The sequence below is a fragment of the Arctopsyche grandis genome, chromosome 6, assembly GCF_051622035.1.
Source record: "Arctopsyche grandis isolate Sample6627 chromosome 6, ASM5162203v2, whole genome shotgun sequence".
NCBI lineage: Eukaryota > Metazoa > Arthropoda > Insecta > Trichoptera > Hydropsychidae > Arctopsyche > Arctopsyche grandis.
Window position 1 is genome coordinate 18,869,481 of NC_135360.1, and position 21,467 is coordinate 18,890,947.

The following is a 21,467-nucleotide window of genomic DNA, read 5'->3' on the forward strand; positions in this document are numbered from 1 at the left end:
CATGCAAGTGCGGATAGTATTATTTGGTACTATGGGGGATGAACGAATGAGACGACTGGCATGTTAATGCGCGTGTTTTATTTACGACAGCTGAAGGCAGAGTGAGGTAGCTAACTCCAACCACAATCGAGTTGGTCCCCACTCGCAGGAAGGTGATCAAACTCGACCATGTCGTATAGCGAGCCGCCACAGTACATTATATGGACGTATTCATACTCCATTCGCGCATGTGCATTTACGCATTCATGCGCGTCCATATAGAATGTACTATGGAGGATGAACGAATGAGACGACTGGCATGTTAATGCACGTGTTTATTATATGACAGCTGAAGACAGAGTGAGTAGCGGCTGTCCGAACCCAGCCGGGTTGGTCCCCACTCGCAGGAAGGCAACCAAACTCGACCATGTCGTATAAGCGAGCCGCCACAGTACCAAAGAATACTATCCGCACTTGCATGACACCTGCAGGATACGGGTCGTGCTGGATAGGTATGAACAGAACTTTATATGTTCGTTAGTAATTCAATACTCACACAATTATTTCGTGGGGAAAAAAAATACGAATTGAATTTAAAATCGGAGCCGCTTACCCAAAAAGCCACAATTATACAGACCTGGATTAAAATGATGGTTCGGTGATCATTGGTCACAAGTCACTAAAATCTCTATAACGGAACATCTGGCAGCCGAAAAGTCCATCATATTAACGATAACTATCATACTAACGAAAACTCGAGTGCCAAATATTCCACATTCGCGGTTTTCATAGCAAAAATTGTCTTTGTGACCACCGCAATGTGACTAATAATCCAATTACCTAAAATGACAAATGATTTAAAAGTTAGGTATGGACGTGAATGTACGTGTTATTGTGTGGGCGCGTCGCTGTTCAACTGTTCGTTGTTGCGCGTGTGCGTATTGGTCTATACGGACACAAGCGTACATATGCAGTGTACTTGTGTTGTTTAGTAGGGGCGGTTCCGCGTTGGTGAGTGCGTCTGCTTCTACATTAGCGTGCATATTCCTTTACACCCACCACGTTCGCCACTTTCTTTGGTGATCCTCACGAGCTCGACCAAGATGTCCTCGACGAGCAATCCTCGAACGGCGCTGCTCCGACTCGCCGGTCTTCTGTGCCTCGTCGCAGCACCAGGTGACTCATCTCTCATTGCTTTACTTGTTAACTGTTTCCACATTCATTACCACGAACATGCTACTTTGATCACATTTACCATGTATTTTCATTTTACTCCCTATGTTTTATCATTTTTACACAATTTTTTATGTACAACGACATAGCGTTGGACGCTACAAAAGAAGATAGACAAATATAAAACCTGATCTTCTTCTTCGTTCTATGAAAAAATGTATGGATAAGCGAACATCGATTGAAGTAATCTTATCTTACAATGATTTTTATAGCAATTTTTGCTTTTTGTATGAATTTAATCTTGACTGCGTTTTTCTAATACGACAGTTTCGGTTTCAAGTTATTTTGTTGCACATATAGTATAGAATAGGTAAAAAAAAATCACTTAAATGCCGCAGTCCAAAACGTAACCTTATCATACATATAATTTGATTCATATTTTATATTCATACGTCAATGAGACATTAGAATTTTAGTATTTCCATAAATTTTGATCAAATTGGTTATCCATTTAGTCATACTGATGTAATGTGGTATTGTGATTCATATTAAGTGTCTAATATGATTCAATAAATCCTCTATCACTAAGCTTTATCTTTAATTGTGAATTGAATAGACAGGATGTGGTTTCATTTAATACATAATAATGTTCAACAAATACACAATATCACAAAGGGAATTATTCACATCCTGTGAATAATATGTCAAAATGCATTGTTGTACATTACATATTGAATCTGAAGTGCATCTACATATATATATTAGTCTGCTTTGTTTATTAAGATTTTTACATTTTATAGGTCTAAGTCAACGAACGCCTACTATATCATATATAACGCAAGAACAAGTCAAAGATATCGGCGGCACTGTTGAATTGGAATGCTCCGTGCAATATGCTCAAGAATATCCCGTACTCTGGGTATGTTTTTTTTTATTTAAATTGTATGTTGTATTATAATTTTCATAAATCGTTATATTTTCTAAAATTTCAGATGAAAACTGATCGCTTCAGAAGCACAGATCTTTTGCCGATATCTGCCGGTACAACACTCATCGTTAAGGATTCTCGCTTTTCTCTCAGGGCTGATACAGCTTCATCTACCATCACTCTTCAGGTGTTTTATCTCTCTTGGTTACACATCAGTTCAATTGTAACAAAAATAATCATGAACGAATTCATTTTAGATTAAAGATATTCAAGAAACTGATGCCGGTTGGTACATGTGTCAAGTTATGATATCGACAAATAATAAGATATCGGCCGATGTTGAGTTGCAAGTCAGACGACCGCCGATTATATCCGATAATTCAACAAGGTCTATAGTCGTCAATGAAGGACAAAGTACTGTATTTGAAAATATGTTAATTATTTCCAAATATGATACACAAATGTTACTAAAAATTTTCTCGAATTTTAGATGCCCATATGGAATGCTATGCTGGTGGATTTCCGCCTCCAATTATATCATGGCGTCGTGAAAATAATGCTATTTTACCCACCGGAGGATCAATTCACAGGTGATTTATATATTTTATATTGTATTATGTGTGTTAATTGGATAATAGTTCTAATTTGACTTATGAACTATAGAGGAAATATGCTAAAAATTGACGTTGTGAAGAAGGAAGATCGCGGTACTTACTATTGTGTAGCTGAAAATGGTGTCGGTAGGGGAGCTCGTAGAAACGTTGCTGTTGAAGTCGAATTTGCACCGGTTATCACCGTACCCAGACCTCGTCTTGGACAGGTAAGATAAATGGATCACGTGTGGTAGAAGGCAGCTTTCCACATATATATAATAAAATTGATTTATTTTTTTAGGCTTTGCAATACGATATGGATTTAGAATGCCACGTTGAAGCTTATCCACCTCCTGCCATTGTTTGGTTAAAAGATGAAGTTCAACTTTCAAATAATCAACATTATGGGTAAAAATAACTTTAAAAAAATGTATATATGTACATTTGTTGCTGTGAAATTAATTTAATCGCATTGATGTTTTTAGTATTTCGCACTTTGCTACCGCTGATGAGTTTACTGACACTACGATTCGTGTAATCACCATTGAAAAGAAACAGTTTGGTTTGTACACATGTAAAGCAGCTAACAAATTGGGTCAGAGTGAGGCTCAAGTCGAACTTTTCGGTCAGTATTATTTGTATTCTGTGTACGAGTCATGTTTATATCCTGGTTACGAATCTTACAATTTAAAATTAGGAATGCAGATTATTAGCTTTCAGTATGATAAATATATATATCTATTGTGAACACATTCCCAAGTACGCATGCATATGTTTTGTATATATCGTGTTTGTTGTTGGGATATTATCGTTCAAATGAAAATTCGACTACCGAAATTATCTTCAAAATGAATTCTCTGCTTAAAATTAACTATCGATTTTAATTTGAATGATGTTTGGATATTTCATGATAGGCTAAGATCATACATAGCGAATGAGTATAGACATTCATCCAATAGTAAACATTTCATCATTTTCAAATCGTCATAATTATGATAGCTTATAAATGTAGCCATATTGAAGTTTGATGTATTATTACAATATATGTTTACTTTATGTGATGTATGACTTCAATCAGTATTATTGTGCAATCTAATCATTTTAAACTACTTGTGTGCTATATATATAATAAATAAATTACAATAAAAACAATGTATTATCTGTAGCACACATTTGGTTCAAAAACATGTCACTCATTTTAGTATTTTTACAATCATCAACAGTTTATATTTATATACGCCTATAATATTGAATATGCTTGTGTTTTGTTTTGTTTTTTTGAGTATCAATTTTTCATTTTTTGTCTTTTCTTTTTTTTTGCACTCTCCTATCCACCAAACATATTCCTATATGCAATTGAATATTTGCTTCAATACAATTTTGTTCTTTGGCATAAATCCCTCAATATACTCGGGTGTTACTACTACCTTCGTTTGCCGAAACTGACTACCCATTACAATGTATGACATTGCTTGTACCCGTCGTCCTTTCCTCGTATTCTTTCCTTCTTTCACAAAAACAGAATCGATAATCCCAGTGTGTCCTCCTGCCTGTGGTCAAGCTCGGTATGGATCCGCATCATCTTTAATACCACGAACCTCAACTTTAGGACTTGGCTTAATTGTTATAGCCCTGATATATCGTCTACAAAATCAAGACCAAAGGTAATCGTCATGTACTTTTTCGTTTAATATTTAATGAAATGTAGCCTCTCTTTGAACTGTAAGTTAATGTAATCCATTTTTGGAATGTGCTTTGGAATGATATCTTTTGAATCATGTTTTAATTCAATGCATGTAATATTTAGCATGACAAATCTCATTAAGAATATATTTTTTTAAATTCCTGTTCAAGAACGTGACAAATTTACGAATCACATTGTAACTATGATAACATTTTATATAAAAATATTTTCTTTTTACAGAAACAGACATACCGGACATTAATTTTCCTGGTCTTCAGTGGGATCCGGCCGTATATAATTATTATTTTGGTTCAGCTTCTAGAATGTTCACAAATTACCTTATCTCTTTTGTCGCATATTTAGCAATATCACTCAATTCTAGAAGAATTTAATAATTCTGTCTTAATGAAGTTATAAGTTACTTGTTTTTATTATAACTATTTTTACCAAGTATTAATAGATGAATTAATTTGGCAATAAAATTCGAATTCTAGATTTTTTTATATATACTAAATAGTATGTGGATAAATTTAAAAGTTGTCAAAACCTTAGGTTATTTGACAATCATTTCAAGTGTTATAATGTGTTTTTTTATTCCAATGTTGTGATTTATTGAATATTTTCTTCAATATTAGTATCATTTTCTAAATAATTGCACTTCTTGCGTTTGTTGCTTTTTAGTGCCATTAATATTGTATGACATTAACTGTTTGTATGTATGTATTAGGTATCTCGATTGTAATATCAGTGGTTTAATGTTCATAATATTCCACGATAAGTATTCATATTTATATAGAATTATCTACATTCCATTTTATTTCAATTTACACAATTAATTAATGCTATCTTATTATTGTGTATTTATTGAAAACAATTTTTTACATTGGAACATGAAATTATTTATATACCCTATGTATTTTTTAATTCATTTGTAAGCACAAAAGAATATTGTTTTATATATAGTGTAATATTCAATTTTGAGACTGAATTTTATACAGAATTATTTTCTGTGTTTTATATATTCGAACCGTCTATTTTTCCGTGATATACTGTGTAATTTTTCTGAATCTTTAGTTGTGTATATTATACTTGTGATTTTTATTCCACGATTTATTTTATGATATTATATTACGAATCTCACGCATTGACAGCTTTAGTGTATTTTGTATTTACAAAGGACAATTTATTCCATTTTAAAATAGTTTTAGTCGAGAATCTCAAATTGCAATGAATTTGATTTGAATTTTAAAACTCCATTTCATAAAGTTCTTTTAGATCTTCCACCATATCGTACATTAAACGAAAAGTTCTTTCTGGTGTAGTTAGATGAGTTTTTACACGTAAAATTGCGTTTTTTGTACTTTTTATATATAAATATATGTAAAATTTAGTTGATAAGCTTTAGATAAAAGTGTTGATAATATTATTTTGTGGTGACATTTACAAAACTTAAGGGGGAAATAGTGATGCAGTTGTTTGTTTATTTTTTATATTTTGACATGATTTATTATATTGTCCAATCAATTGATAACTTATCTGAAATAGCATAATAAATAATACATCTTGAATTTACAATTTGAATGTCTAGCGAATTGCAATAACTTCCAAGTATATTTGTGGTAAAATATCAATGAATATTTTTTAATCAAATCTCAAAACTATTATCACTGCTATATGTTTGCCGCATTACACTACAGTTTTCGCATAATCGCACGCATAATGATATCAATTTTATATTGTTTTTATTTTTACATTGACAAACATGAAAGTGTACACAAATATTTTACATGAATTAGTACAAAGAACGGCCTTTGTATAAATGTATTTTTGTATTTGATTTCATTAAAAGTACAAAATTTTAAAGTGTGTTTTATTTCCCAAGCAATATTATAAAAAGTAATTGATATATTGTATGTTACATACATACATACATATTCATATATTTCATTTTAGATTTTGAAAACTGCCTTCGATAGCTTTCCCTTTTTGAGTTGATCAATAGCTTCCCCGAATTGTGAGAGACTAAACACCCCAATGCCCAACAAATCATATTTGATATACCTGAAATTAAATTAATATTAAACCTTGTCAAATTAATAGAATATTTTAAATTCTATACAATTTAAATTTTACCTGTCGCCCATAGATTGCAACAATCCTAAGGCTTTGGGGAAGGTGAACGGGTTAATATTTACTCCAATTATAGTTGACTCTTTCATATAAACTTCGAAAGGATTAATTCTGAAAATTTGAGATTATACATACAATATATTTTGGAGAAAATATTTTAATTGGTACAAATTTTGTCAAATTAATACTTTGCAACATCTTTCGGATTAGAACAACCAAATACAACGTATCGACCCGATCTCTTTAACAACATCATGGAATCCTCCAATACTTTAGCCACACCAGTACAGTCGACAATTACATCAAAGTGTTTTCCGGATCCTTTCACGTCACTCGGCGTACAATAATTGAAATTTAAACCTTAACCATAAAAACAACTATAAAATCATACATATAATTCATAAAATAAATTTATATGTAAGAAGAATATACCCATTTTTTTCACCGATGCAAGCCGTGTTTCATTCATTTCGGAAACGGTAACATTTCTATGTCCCTGAACATGGAATAATTGACTCCAAAGGCAACCTATGTATATAATCCAACAAATAATTAATAGAATGTAAGTGTATATGTAATAATTAAATTTTGATTTTGAATTACTATTACCAATTATACCGGCGCCAATGATGAGTATGTCGTCACCAATCGGAATCTGTCCTGCTCTATCCCATCCATGAGCCAAGCAAGAGAGTGGTTCACACAGAGCCCCTATCAATATTGAAATTATTTATTAAATATGTAAGTATATTTAGTTAAATCTCCCAATGCATACCTTGACAGAAAGAAATTTCATCAGGTAAGGAGAAGACTTGAGTGTCGGGCACTCGGCAAAATTGTGCCCACCCTCCATCTGCCCATATGCCTACAGTTGTATGAATCCCACCAAATTCGCACAAATGATACCTTCCACTGTGACAGGATCTGCAAACGCCACAACCGCTACGAAAAGAAACAAATCACCGTTTGTTGGAAATTTATCTCAAGTTTTTACATTGATATGATTTTTTTACCTGTTGGGATCGACTACAACTCTTTGGCCCGGCTTAAAGTGAGCAGTAAGACCGGCCGATTGAACAACTCCACAAAATTCGTGCCCCATAACAAACGGACGCTTATCGTTGCATGGAAATGCTCCCTATTTGGAAATTTGATAACTAATATAACTGTACAGGTGCACATTATTTTTTTGGATTAAAAAGTTTATACTTACTTCGATAATGTGCAAGTCTGTGCCGCAGAGTCCAGAGTATTCGACTTTCACAATGATATCATTGTCGTTTATCAGAACAGGTACTTTTCTGTTTTTTTCGTGTTTAAGAACACCAGAGGCCTTGTCAAAAACTAAAGCTTCCATTCTGTCGGAATGATGGTTAGTTTCTGCAATTTCTAAACGCAACTCAATTAGTTTTGTTTTATCAAATCAGATTGCTTAAATAAACAAATTAATTATCACAGCTCGTGGGATATTTTTAGAATTACTGTTTAGAGGCTCGTGTCAATAACTTTTTTGATAAATGTATTATATAATATAATAATTCATACATATCATGTAGAATAATAAACCGAGTGTGGCTAGATGTGCGACAATACTAAGCAAGTTATTCTTGTTCTGGTGTATTAAGCCAATCAGTTTCAATTAACTTGAGGTCTTTTCCAATATGAAGAATGATTAACTTCGCTTACTGTTTTTTCCGCGATACTCCATAAATGTAATATTATTCTTTGAAAGAGTGAATTTATTAATTTAAAACATATAAAACGAACTTAAGCTAACTATTTAATTTTTCAGACTTTCAGGTGAATCCTTATATAGATAATTTGAAAACAAATATTTTTGACCTTGGCCCTTTGATATGATTGTTAACGTTCGCGTAAGTTGAAAACAATTTTATCAGAATTTACTCTGAACAAACGGTATACATATATTAACTATCAATTATTTTATAGAAATGATATCTGTATACTATAAAGAGTGGAATAATAAGATGTATGTATATATATATATTACAATAAACTAAGTTTTGTGATCATAAGAATATTCTACCCCGAGATTTTGATTGTTTTCTATTCAATATCTTTCACTGATCGTGTTTTCGTGTTGGTATATATTTTTATATTTTTTATTATACTGGTCTATAGTTTAAGTTGGTGAGCGCAATTTCATAATATACAAACATATTTCTTAATATACGAACTTACCATTAAAAATTTACTTCAAAAACTAAATACATACATACATAAGCGACACCAGAGATTTTAAATACTACTAATCACAGTGTAGTAATTACATAACTGCAGATTAAGCACTGGTAGAGTTATTGCATACCAGAAGAGGCATGGGTTCAAGTCCTGGGTAAATACTCTACTGGCGAGATCTCATGGCTATTAAAAACACATATTTACCATCTCCTGTTAGAATTTTCTAGATTAATTGTTGTGAAAATTCAATAAATCGGTATCCTCTCCCTCAATTTCTCGCAAATTCAAGTTAGCATATCAAATTATTAAAATTATTATAGTAAAGTTAATTATTGAATCTTATAAAATGCTTCCTACATGTTTCTCGCAAATTTGCTTTATTAAAAAGTTTGTTGATTATCGATAGATGTCTCTATTCTAGTTCTATATCCTAAAAATAATCTAGTTGTGTGTCACATTGGGTTAATTTCTATCATGGATTATCATACATTAAAAATAAGCGCGCGCTTGGGGACCCTTGAATTTTGGGGGCCCCGAAATGGGATTTTGCTAGAAATATTTACAACTTCTTATCATTATATTTACAAATCATTATCATTGTCCACAATACGTTCGTAAGGCAAGAATAAATGAAATTAATACTTATTTTACAAAGTATTTCAAAATAGAAAAATATGGTTTGTAAAAACCTAATGAAAAACCAAAAGCATGGTAAGAAACGATAGCATTTTTTTACTGAATGGGGGCCTCAAATTTCGAATGCGCCTGGAGGCCCCTCATTTACTTGATCCGCTACTGGATGTACATATGTATGGAATAAAAAAATAATCAACGATATTATTACATGGAAAAAATGGAATATGAATACATACATACAAACATTAAAACAACATTTTAAATACAAATATATTTATTGCTTATATATAAATTAAATTAAAAGATTATCTTAAATAATACAACAGTCAGCATTAGATTTATGGATAAAAACATTTGTTGAAAAAGTAAATTTTTCTAGGCAACTTAAATATTGTAGGAGTTATATCTTCCAGTTTCAACAATTCCGATCAACAAGAAATTTTTTTTTTTATCACAATTTGCCGATAGTATAAAATGTTGTTATACAGTGTTGTGAAATGTGAAATAGTAGTATACGAAAATTTCCACAAATGTCATTGGTAGAAGATAATAAGAAAAAAAAAATCAATTTCCTTTAGATAGTATATGACAGTTTTGAATCTGAAACAAAATAAAGACAAATTAGATGAAAAATAAAAACATAAATCCAATGTAGTTTCAAATGTTTCACATAAATGTTTTTCATTTTATTGCTATTTTTTGCAATTACTTTCTCTCCAATTCTTATTATTTCTACCGTTAACTTATTTTGTTATTATTGTTTTTTTTATCCAAGTCAAGTCCCTTGAACCTCTGAGTTATGCCGTTTTTACAAATAAAAAAATAAGAATGTAGCGTGTTTTTTTTTTAATATTGTTGCCAAATATTGCCAAATTGTAAAAATAAAGTTTGCTTATATTAGAGGCGACAATATTATATTTGAAGTGAAATACACGCCTACTTGCAATTGAGAATTGAGAAAAAAATGGGTAAGGCAAAATGTGTGTTGACCTGTCAAGTTGAACGAGCTGGTGTGGTGGTGTGGTGGTGTGGAATCACCGCGCTGAAACGGCTTCTTTCCTGGCGGCGTCTTGCAAGAGGTGTGTGTCGACTTCGTCGGCCGGAAGCTGCACGTATCGCACGACGGAGCCGCGGATGAAGCAGCTGCGGACCGCAAACATGTGGGGACAGCCGCCCGCGCCCCCTCCCACCCCCGCCACCGTGATGTCCGTCAGTTTGATGTTCAGGTATTGGTCCACCGAGTGCAGGGTGCCGCAGATGCTCAGCTCGTTCTTCAGCTCCACCACCACGTCTTTACCCACCAGCGACTTGAAGAACGAGAAGAACAACATTTCGCATAACCTCAAACCCGCCCTTTCAAATTCGCCGACTTCGAACGTTCAAACGTCACAGAGTTGCCAAAACGTTACAAGCTTCGGCCATAACCATCAATCATATTTCAATGAATGAGCAAAATCCAAACGTAAACGTATAGCGGTATACGTTTTTGATGGTTCGGTGATTACTGATCACAAAGTCACTAAAATCTCTATAACGGAACATCTGGCAGCCGAAAAGTCCATCATACTAACGATAACTATCATAATAACGAGAACTTGAGTGCCAAGTATTGTGTATTCGCGATTTTCATGACAAAAATTGTCTGTGTGACCATCGCAATGTGACGAATAATCAAATTGCCGTTTTTGATGGCGTGGTTTTATTGAAATTGCTGTCGGTCGTGTATATGTGAAAAGGGATTTAATTTTGTTATTTATGAAATTCATAAGTATGTTAAATAAACGGTAAACGGACTACTGGTCAAATGTGAACCAGTCACAGGACAAACGGTCACTCTAGATCGGTCACACGTGATCACCCGTCACACTAAAACTGGTCACACCCTAAAATCGGTCAACCAGTTTTATCGTGACCAGTTTTAGTGTGACGGGTGATCACGTGTGACCAATCTAAAGCGACCGGCTGTCCTGTGACCGGTTCACATTTGACTAGTAATCACCGAACCTAAATAAACATGTGTCGGCCTAACGAAGGTCCGATAAACATACTTTTACACACATTATGATTGTGCACACGATAAAAGTTGCTACGAAAATCGCGAATACGGAATATATTCCACTCAAGTTCTCGTTAGTGTGATGGTTAGCGTAATTAGCTCTCGATTGATGAAATTTTCGGGTGCCAGATGTTCCGTGATCGAGATTTTAGTAACGTGTGTGAGATCGCTTTGTGCGGGATAATCACTTAAAACTGCGCACAGACCGGCCTAATGAAGACCAACGAATGCCATTCGACGATGGCTATCACACGTTGGGCTGGTCTGTACGCACTTAAGAAACAATAAGGAAGAGATTTATCCACATTATTAAATTTTTGACGCTTCCAATGCAATTAAAAATGCATTTTCGATATTATTTGGCCCAAATAAAGTTGAAGTTGAAGGATTGGTAAATGCAGGCGCGAGGGAAGAGATCTTGCTGGATATCGACATGCTTCAGTTATCTTCAACGAAGGAAATATTTGAACCGGCTATGCATTTCTTTATTTATGAATAGAGACAAAATAATCAGATTCAATTCATAACTTATGATATAATCTCACAAATCAAAATGGTTCTAAACCCATGAAAATTAGTATGAAAGTGCAGAAATGTGAAGATGCAGCAAAGTGGTAAAATATTTTTTATTTTTTATTGACCTTTTATTATTTTATACTGACTTATTATTTTAAACTGGGCCTTTAGTATTTTTATTCCGATCCATTATTAAGTTCATAATGACCTGTTTATTAATTTTATACTGTCGATCTATTATTTATACTGACATTTAATCATATAATACTGACCATTTTGTTAATAAAATACTGGCCGAAAATGGAGCTGTCGACACCAACAATATTACTTACAATATTTTTCCCAAATAGTTCCCAAATAGCGGTAAACGGACTACTAGTCATATGTGAACTAGTCACAAGACAACCGGTCGCTCTATTGGTTTATATACTTGCTAAAATTGATGACAATACTGGCCATTCATATGTGTGACGAATCTAGAGCGACCGGTTGTCCTGTGACTAGTTCACATATGACTAGTAGTCCGTTTACCGCTATTTGGGAACTGTGGGAACTATTTGGTAAAAATATTGTAAGTAATATTGTTGGCGTCGACGGCCCCAATTGGTTTATATACTTGCTAAAATTGATGACAATACTGACCATTCATATGTAGCCTTAAAAAATATGGTAAGAATTAATTTTCCTACTTTTATTTAAATATTTTTAAGGTGTGATAAAAGCTTTAAAATCTATGAATGATTACAATATTTCTTATACATTAAAGATATTATGTAGATACATGTACATATACAAAAAAAATGTATACATACAAACTTTTGTTCAAGCAGACGAGAAGGTAAACGGACTACTAGTCATATGTGAACCAGTCACAAGACAACCGGTCGCTCTAGATCGGTCACACGTGATCACCCGTCGCACTAAAACTGGTTACACCCTAAAATCGATCACGAGAAAACTAGTTGATCGATTTTAGGGTGTGAACAGTTTTCTCGTGACCAGTTTTAGTGTGATGGGTGATCACGTGTGACAGATCTAGAGCGACCGGTTGTCCTGTGATCGGTTTACATTCGACTAGTAATCGCCGAACCGACGAGAAATAGTCGGAAAAACGCGTGTAAAAGTGAAGAAAACGAATGTCGAGAAATTTCAAGTGAATGAAATGGAGTAGACTCCCAATATATGCATGTAAAATATATAAATAGTATTCGTATTTCGAATTACGTAAGGAAATAATAAAATCGAGCAAGTGTTGCCAGTAAGAAAATATTCAGTACGGAGCGTATGCGAGTGCGAGCAGCAGTGGAGCTCATGGAGAATTTGCTGATAATCCACGGCTTCCCGAGCAGTTCCCGCAAGTTCCGAAGATTATTATCATCCCAAATATTGATCTAAGCGAGTGTGGAGACGTCTGGGAGACCACAGCGACGTGCGCGATTTAAGTGAACGTGTTTGCGCTCTGGCAATTCCAGTTTAAAGTGGCCGTTGGCAACGGGAAGTAAGCGGGGTGCGGGGGCTGTCGTGTCGCGAAACAACGGGGGCCGAGGGGGCGCAGGGAATGCGGTGCGCCCAGCGGCTGGTGTTCGAGTGCGAGCCGGAGTCGGAGCCCGAGGCGGGGGCGCACACGGAAGCGGAGGCCGACACCAAGAAGGGGGCGAACGCCAAAGCCACTGCGAACCCCTTCGCCGGCGATTGCAGCGGAGTGGGGTGCGGGGAGTGCGGAGAGTGCGGAGAGGCGCCGTTCATGGACGCCGACACGGACGAGGAGTCGGGGGGCGGAGCGCCCGCCAGGGGACTCACGGGGTCCACCTCGCGACGGCTCTTTTGTCCGCCGCCCAGTCCGCCCTACAAGAGGGTTCGGGCCCTGAGGTACTCGCTAGCTCATAACCATACCCTCATTCACGCATACGTGTACGATTCGTCTAATAACTTCATCAAAATCAATTTGAATTCGATTCGGTTGATCATTCATTTGTTTTTGTTTTCGATCTGTTCAATTTCAACTTTCACTTATTTGCAATGCAATGACATCTATAGGTGTATTACTTATTTAATGAGGACATCGATATTACTAGAAATGCTTCCATACAGTTTATAAATAAAAATGCTGTCATGTCTAATAGTCAAATATGCATATACACGCACTCGTCTTTGTCTTTGACGACATGAATAGAAATCTAATATATAATTTCGAAATATACTTTGTATGTATATAAGCTTTGGTTCGTAGAATCCGTGACGTTAAATTCGATAAAAAATTTAATGAAAATATAACTATTCAAATAAATTTAATAAAATGTTTACTATTAGATTAGACATGTTTAATCGGCTTATATTACAAATACCAAGTATATATAAAGGCCTGATAAAACCACTAGTATATATAAATAAAATAGATATCTCAATTTATCCACATATTTATATAGCAAATGACAATTTAAAAAAAATAGGCTTGTAAAAAAAACGTTTCATACAATACTTATTTAAATTTTTCAGATTGTTCGACAGTCCGGCTACGCCAAAAACAATTTTGCAAACGTGTTCTACTCCGACGCCGAACAAATGTCGGTCTCGTTTGCAACCGCCGCGATTCTCTCACATGGGGCAGTTGAGGCACGCTGGATCTAGCAATCATTTGCATCCGCCAGAGATCAACGACTGTGTACCTCTATACGAACAACCCAAATCAAATGACTCTTCCTGGATGAGCACGGATGATAATAATTTAAGCGATCTACAAAAAAGTCACATTTCCCAGGAGGCGAACATAAATCCGTTCACACCTAATAGTAATACAATTCTCAACGTTTTATTATATGTATTTTTTGATTTGTCTGCCCCCCCCCCCCCCGAATTTTTTCTAATTGAATTGAATTTTCAGACGTGCTATTGAACAGGAAAAAAAGATCACTTTCGAAAACGTCCGTGTCCTCCCCCAACAACGCTTCCATAAATCTCTCATCGCCTCTGGACATATCGACGGATTCGGATATTTTGGAACAGCCTACAAAAAAATTAAGGGTGAATATGTTTCCATCCGTTCGAATAATTGTATCGCCGCTTATACGTTGTGTGTGACACTTTTTTAATTGTGCATTTCAGGAATCGAATATATCTAGGTATCATCAGGAGTTTGTCGAGAAAGAGTTATTAGGACGTGGATCGTTCGGCAGTGTGCACCGGTGTGTTAATAGGTTGGATGGTTGTGTTTATGCGGTGAAAAGATCACTTCGACCCGTCACCGGCAGCCAAAGTGAAAAGGCAGCTCTCAATGAGGTTTACGCTCATGCCGTATTAGGAAAACATCAACACGTAGTTAGGTAATTCGACGATATGTTATATCGGATGATCATTGTAATGTTTGACATCAAAGCGAAAGACTCTAGTCTCTTAAATACCACAATTCTTATTATTATACATGTTTTTAAAAAATATATTATTTCTGTAGATATTACTCTGCTTGGGCCGAAGACCACCATATGATAATTCAAAACGAATATTGTGATGGTGGCTCTCTTCAAGATTTACTATTGAAAGGACCTCTCAGTGAGCCTCAGCTGTTAGTTTTGCTTGCTCATGCGGCAGAAGGACTCAAGTATGCGATTTTTTCATTTATTATATCACTTGCATGTTTCATTTAATGATTGAAATATTGTAAATTGTATTTTTTTCGTTGTAGATATATTCACTCGATGTCTTTAGTACATATGGATATTAAACCTGGAAATATATTTTTATCGCACGAGTTCAACGCTGTAAACGTTCCCGACGAAGAAGGTGATGTAAGAAACCATTATGACTCTGCAGATGATGGCTTTGATGAGCATGAAGATCAATTGTCGAATGTTACATATAAGATTGGTGTGTGTTACAAAAATCGTTTTGTTGATATTGTTGTTTTTTTTTTTTTTGTTTAATTTTCATGCGTTATTTCAGGTGATCTTGGCCATGTTACTTGTGTATCTTCACCTCAACATGAAGAGGGCGATTGCCGATATCTATCAAATGAAGTGTTACAAGAAGATCTTTCCAATCTCACTAAAGCTGATATATTTGCATTAGGTACGAATATGAAATTCCATGTCTTTATTATTTTTTGCTTAAATATTTTAAATATTTGTTTTAATGTAACATTCTTTTTTTATAAGGTTTAACTATATATGAAGCTGGGGGTGGAGGGCCACTTCCTAAGAATGGTCAGGAATGGCACGACATTAGAAATGGAAGACTTCCAGATTTACCAAATTGTAGTCAAGAGTTAAATCTCCTTATCAAGGTAGTATTCCGTTAATTTCTTCTGAATTTTTATTGAATGTGTATGTTGGATCAATAATGTCTTATGTTATTGTCTTATTATAGAATATGATCGGTATTGATCCAACCAAAAGACCTTCGGCAATTCAAATTGTGCGTCATCCATTACTGTGTCAAAGCGGCATAAAAAGCACTGCCGATTTGAGAAGAGAACTTGAGGCCACAAAATTAAAAAATGAATTGCTTTCCAAACAACTACAGGAGGCTAAAAGGTATTAAACTTTCTACTTCAATATTAAAGGTAATATTGGGTTGCCTGAGGGTTGTGTATTATATGACCTTTTAATATTCGCAGATACATAACATCGTTTTCACCGTCGGTGGTAGTGGCTCTCAATAACAATAACAACAACGATAACGCCAAGAGGACTATGAAAGCCAAGACCCGTTCGTCGTGTGGTAGGATATCGCCGAAGCAAACGTTACAAAACTCTGAAAGTCAGAAGACATCGATGAATGCATTTTCTAGAAGACAAACGAGATCGAATAAATTTGGTAGATCGAATAGCAATATGCATTTTTGAGGAGACGCGAAGTTTGCAAAAGAATACAAAGAATTTGCAAAAGAAAAGAATGGTTTTAAAATTGAACGTGGGCGGTGTGCTGAATTGATATTCTAATCAAGTGAAATGTCTAATAGAAGTATTACAATGTTGACTTTTGTCTAGTTATATTATGTGATATGATTGTTAATTATTAGTGATTTGAAATTGAAATTTTGACAATTGTCGAGACTACATTTTAGGGGTAAAACTCAACTAGAGTAAAGATCAAACTTGTTGAATTAGTTATTAGTTTTCAATCAACTTATATCGATTTGTTTTCTATCGCTAGTCATTCATTCGAATTTCACGGTGCGCAACGATTCAATTCACTTACAGTCTTCTCGAGTGGTGTCATCTATGTTGACTGACAACTATGATGAGTATTCTTGAGTAAATATCTAATGTCTTATTTGATCTCATATAATATACTATGTTATTTGTAGATATAGTTTTATGGATTGATTGATATTTGACCTGTTGATTTTGAATGTAGCGTGAGTTGCTTGAACATATGATGAATGTTTTTGTTATCTCTTGAGTTACTCATTCTGCATTACAAATCAACTGTTTATATTATATATTTTGTTTTAAATATCTTAGAGAGGAAAAATAAATATATATATATTTTTATACGCAATTATTAAGCCCTATTCACACGCAAGAATAATCCGATTGTACTATCATCAAACATAAATATTATTTTATCTAATCTTTTCTGCGATTACTATATGTATGATTCATATTAATTTCGTCTAGCGATTTTTCTTTTATATTTCAATGATTTAATACAAATGAACCTACTGCACCTGTAAATGTGACTGAATCGAAAGCTTATTTTAAGTTGGCAGTATATGTTATGTCTTACTACATAACTTTAAGATCATGTTTGTTGCTACTTATTATAGAGTAAAATTTAATATTTGTTATATGAAGATGAATGTGTGATTGGTTATAACAATAGAAGTATCCCATATATGTATTACCATGTAGAGGGTATGTTTATAAAATGTTTTAATGTATCGGAATATTTCCGACTGCCGTACATTTTGTTGGCAATGTATTGAATTAGTAGAATTACTTGGTGTGGTATTCATTTTCCTAGTTTCTTTATTATTAGGTTTATTAAATGATATACACTTGAGAGCTCGCGCATATCCGATGGCGTATCGACCGACCGTGTTGGGTCTGGTGTGCAGTTATATTAAAAATAAATAAATAAAAGGAATATTTATTCTAAAGCGGTGAGAGAATTTGTGATATGTAAATAAAGGGGGGTTGCAGCTAATCGGTTGTTTTACCACATTTTACGAATTATTAAACATTGTAATTACGGTTCCTGTGATTGTCCAGTTATCTATGTCTACTATTTAGTAATGAATCAATGTAAAAATATAATAAAAAATACAGTAACTTTTTTATGTTTTAGTTTTAATAATTTTAAGTCGTGATTTTTTAATGGAGAAGATAATGTGCTAACTAAAAATTAAGTTTTTTTTGTTGAAATCGAATGTGCCTTAGAAGACTTGCAAAAATAGAATGATCAATGTTTGTCACCGATTTGTAAACGTTATTAATAATAATTTTATCGTATTAAAACTACTGTTTTATGTAATAAATGCTAATGGGCGCTTATATTATAGGTTACTGACCATGTGTAAAATGCTATGACATATGTAGGTTGTTGTGTTGTATCGTATAATCATTCCATGTTTGTATACTAATTATTATTAATAAATCAGTTAATTTGCTGAAACAGTTTGATTTATTGGGGTCATGGCTTGGTTGGCCACTCGAGATTTACAGATTTGACATCCAATGCCAATATATCAACTTTAAATCCCAGTATCTGTGAAAGGTTCGGAGTCGTTCTTCCAAAGTCTCCATGAACAAACTCCTTGATGTATGTGCCAGCTTGGGTAGTCAACTCCACTGTGAACATGTTTGGTTTACCTGGAAAAATAGATAGTCCTTAGAATAAACAATTTTTCTACTTTTTCAAAAGAGCAAACCGAATACTAACCGTCGACAGGCGAAGCATGCATTTGATGTATCTTTCTACTTCTCATTAATAATGGTCTTCTGTGTAAAACTCTCAATGGGGTTTTTTGGGTTATCATAATACCAACTTCGTTGAGGTTTTCGCAGTACATATTAATCCTATCAAAGTCTTCAACCGCTAACACGGGTTTTAATCTATCACACACTTCATTTGAATGGATAGTTTTGTCTTCTGGATTGCTATTTTCTGAATTAACTTTATTTTCTAATTTGATGCACAATGCAATGTACGTTTTCGTTTTTACTTCCTCTCCCATTTTGAGTACTTGCAAATCACTCCTACAATTTAATTTATTTTAAAAATCGGTTTTGACTATCAAACATTAAAAAAAAATCCACCTTCACCTTTGAATGAGTTGTAAGTTTGTCACTTTTATGAAGTCAGGTTGATTGTCCATTGAACGAGTGATTAGCTGCAGTTGTTCCGGGGTCAATTTTGTAACCGTTGGATTGTAAATTTCGACAGCAAACGGTCTTCCGTTTCCTAAACACCGAACATCTACATCTTCCCTTCCTGACGATATGAACTTCAACCGATTGTCAATTGAATCAGTTGGTATTCTGTAAAATACAAATAAGCTCAAAAAAATGTTAAAATTTATATATAACAGAAACAAAATTGACGATGGCTTACTTGTAAAAGTCAACTATCGGCTGAAATATGATTTCTTGTATTGATCCTTCCATTATTCTTTTACCGTCAACTATCCATGGTGTTTGACTGAGTTCACGTGAAAACTTGATGTACCTGTACAATTTATCATTAACGGCGGAAGTACATACATATATTGATTAATTAGAATTGCTAAAACTGACCTTCCGCCTAAATATATAGGATTGTGAATACATTCCACGTGTGTACATTCGGCTGGATTTTCCGGTTCCTTTGGAGGACAGCTGAAGTATTTTTTAAACGTCGATGGTTCTATTTTAGACAAAGTGCTATCTATGCTAACTCTAGAATAATCTTCTCCTCTATATTTCTTAAACGATTTTGATCTGTCGATGAAAACTTGTGGAACCATACTTTTCAGAGATTCCAGTTCCTGAAAATATACACAATTCATTGGGGATTTTAATATTGATCACAATTAACCACAGACGGGTGCATGCAGGAGTGTGTTGAAGCCGATTAGCGAGAATTTACTTATGTTTTGTTAAAATTCAGACATGAATGTGAAAAAATATTGTCAAAGTGCCCATCTATGCATATGTTATACATACATACTTGCTGATCCTCCTTATATTTTGTATGTAGAGTTATCAAAAATTGAGAAATCGCTCCAGAGTCCAATGATTTATTGGTTGTTGTCGCCATTGATTGACCAAATGACCATTTCCACGCTTGCTTCAGAGGAACTAAGTTGTCTTAATATACAAAAAAATTAAAAATTGAAATGAAATGATACATTAAAAAAAAAAAAAAAAAAAAATATATATATATATATATTTAATACCATTCTTCCAGTCTGGATCTGTTTCTTTCATATGCAGGTTGATAGAATGTTCACGCATAAGAATGCTCGGTGGGTATGATAGTCCGCAAGCAAATGTATCACTATCATATCTAGAAAATTTTAAAGACGTTAACACAATCGATATAATGAAATAGAATATATGTGTTCTTGATTTTCGCACCCATTTTGCAATATTTTATCCTTGACAGCGTCAAGCATGGCAGGCCAAAACTCAGACTGAAGTAATCCTAGACAACAAATGCACACGCTGATTTTCGACTTTTTAGTACGAGGCTCAGTTTCTAATGATTCGCTGTCAAAATTGGTGCTTTTTTCTGACTCTGTGATAGGAATAAGGCTCGTAAGAGTTAGTAAGAATGATAGAACATTTTCAGGTTAAGTTAGGTTAGGTTTTTATAGACCTGTAAAACTATAGAGATCTGGACGGCGGAGTCCTCCTAGTCTCAGCCTACATCTTCGACAACATCCTTGTAGCGGGACTCCACCCTTTAATTCCATACTTCCTTCCATTTCACTTTCAAAATATCAACCTCTCGAATGACAAGTAAACGCCATCGCCATTTGAGAGCACGATTTTGTCTCACCACACATTATAATTATGTATGTACTTAATAATTTATTTAGAATTGTTTATATTTACGATCAAATTTGGATATAGCAATTTTTTTATTAAATACAGAAAGCATAAAATCGTTTCAAATATTATTAAAAAAAAGGGAGCTGACTATTTTTTACTACATACCTCTTTTACGTTTCACTTACGATTACAATTCAGGAAAAAGTTTTCCTCTTATCCGATCGTTTTCATACTTTGCCATATTGCTCATTTTGGTCATCAATATAAGTAAATGGAGCCTCCGCCATTACGATAGAGATAAAATATTGTTGCGTAGGGGTGGGTGGAGGATCCAAGTAAAAGGCCAAAGTCGTCTCACAGCATTTATTGAAGATTAAGGAGATACACGCACTGGCAGTGCTCAGTCCAGAATGTCTTGATATCGCCTACGTACCGCCTTATAAGGGGTAGATCTCTCAGGACATCTTCGACGTCTAATTTGTTTACCTATTGTTATGGTATGGGCTAATTTGTCCCATGGTATGGGTCACTTCTGAGAACTCCACGGGAATGTGATCGAGTATCGCTATCTAAAGATAATCCTCGAAACCAATTATAA

General features: G+C 34.3%; 5 protein-coding genes across 5 annotated transcripts; 2 read left to right on the forward strand and 3 right to left on the reverse strand.

Moving 5' to 3' along the window:
• The first annotated feature begins 897 nt into the window (after nucleotides 1-897).
• On the forward strand, nucleotides 898-6,217 carry Lac (septate junction protein lachesin). The gene is made up of 10 exons (XM_077433878.1): nucleotides 898-1,155; nucleotides 1,953-2,071; nucleotides 2,145-2,267; nucleotides 2,338-2,494; nucleotides 2,571-2,670; nucleotides 2,744-2,900; nucleotides 2,975-3,081; nucleotides 3,159-3,298; nucleotides 4,196-4,337; nucleotides 4,598-6,217. Exons 1-10 carry the CDS (start codon nucleotides 1,083-1,085, stop codon nucleotides 4,617-4,619), a joined length of 1,140 nt encoding a protein of 379 aa, XP_077290004.1. The 5' UTR covers nucleotides 898-1,082; the 3' UTR covers nucleotides 4,620-6,217.
• On the reverse strand, nucleotides 5,724-8,081 carry LOC143913858 (D-altritol 5-dehydrogenase-like). Its single transcript, XM_077433879.1, has 8 exons — nucleotides 7,701-8,081; nucleotides 7,501-7,625; nucleotides 7,263-7,429; nucleotides 7,097-7,198; nucleotides 6,920-7,015; nucleotides 6,676-6,847; nucleotides 6,491-6,598; nucleotides 5,724-6,418 (listed from the first exon to the last, which is right to left on the reverse strand). The coding sequence occupies exons 1-8, from the start codon at nucleotides 7,842-7,844 to the stop codon at nucleotides 6,307-6,309; spliced, it is 1,026 nt and encodes a 341-aa protein (XP_077290005.1). The 5' UTR covers nucleotides 7,845-8,081; the 3' UTR covers nucleotides 5,724-6,306.
• Nucleotides 8,082-9,585: 1,504 nt separating this feature from the next.
• Nucleotides 9,586-10,771, reverse strand: LOC143913270 (U6 snRNA-associated Sm-like protein LSm2). Its single transcript, XM_077432958.1, has 2 exons — nucleotides 10,316-10,771; nucleotides 9,586-9,925 (listed from the first exon to the last, which is right to left on the reverse strand). Exon 1 carries the CDS (start codon nucleotides 10,654-10,656, stop codon nucleotides 10,360-10,362), a length of 297 nt encoding a protein of 98 aa, XP_077289084.1. The 5' UTR covers nucleotides 10,657-10,771; the 3' UTR covers nucleotides 9,586-9,925; nucleotides 10,316-10,359.
• A 2,398-nt stretch (nucleotides 10,772-13,169) lies between these two features.
• LOC143913751 (wee1-like protein kinase) lies at nucleotides 13,170-18,001 on the forward strand. Its single transcript, XM_077433732.1, has 10 exons — nucleotides 13,170-13,766; nucleotides 14,394-14,686; nucleotides 14,779-14,918; nucleotides 15,000-15,217; nucleotides 15,346-15,492; nucleotides 15,577-15,758; nucleotides 15,834-15,959; nucleotides 16,046-16,173; nucleotides 16,257-16,423; nucleotides 16,507-18,001. Exons 1-10 carry the CDS (start codon nucleotides 13,456-13,458, stop codon nucleotides 16,733-16,735), a joined length of 1,941 nt encoding a protein of 646 aa, XP_077289858.1. The 5' UTR covers nucleotides 13,170-13,455; the 3' UTR covers nucleotides 16,736-18,001.
• On the reverse strand, nucleotides 17,970-21,058 carry Pus10 (Pseudouridine synthase 10). Its single transcript, XM_077433733.1, has 9 exons — nucleotides 20,694-21,058; nucleotides 20,453-20,612; nucleotides 20,272-20,381; nucleotides 20,043-20,182; nucleotides 19,631-19,860; nucleotides 19,449-19,562; nucleotides 19,160-19,375; nucleotides 18,777-19,093; nucleotides 17,970-18,706 (listed from the first exon to the last, which is right to left on the reverse strand). Exons 1-9 carry the CDS (start codon nucleotides 20,800-20,802, stop codon nucleotides 18,528-18,530), a joined length of 1,575 nt encoding a protein of 524 aa, XP_077289859.1. The 5' UTR covers nucleotides 20,803-21,058; the 3' UTR covers nucleotides 17,970-18,527.
• Between the last annotated feature and the right edge of the window lie 409 nt (nucleotides 21,059-21,467).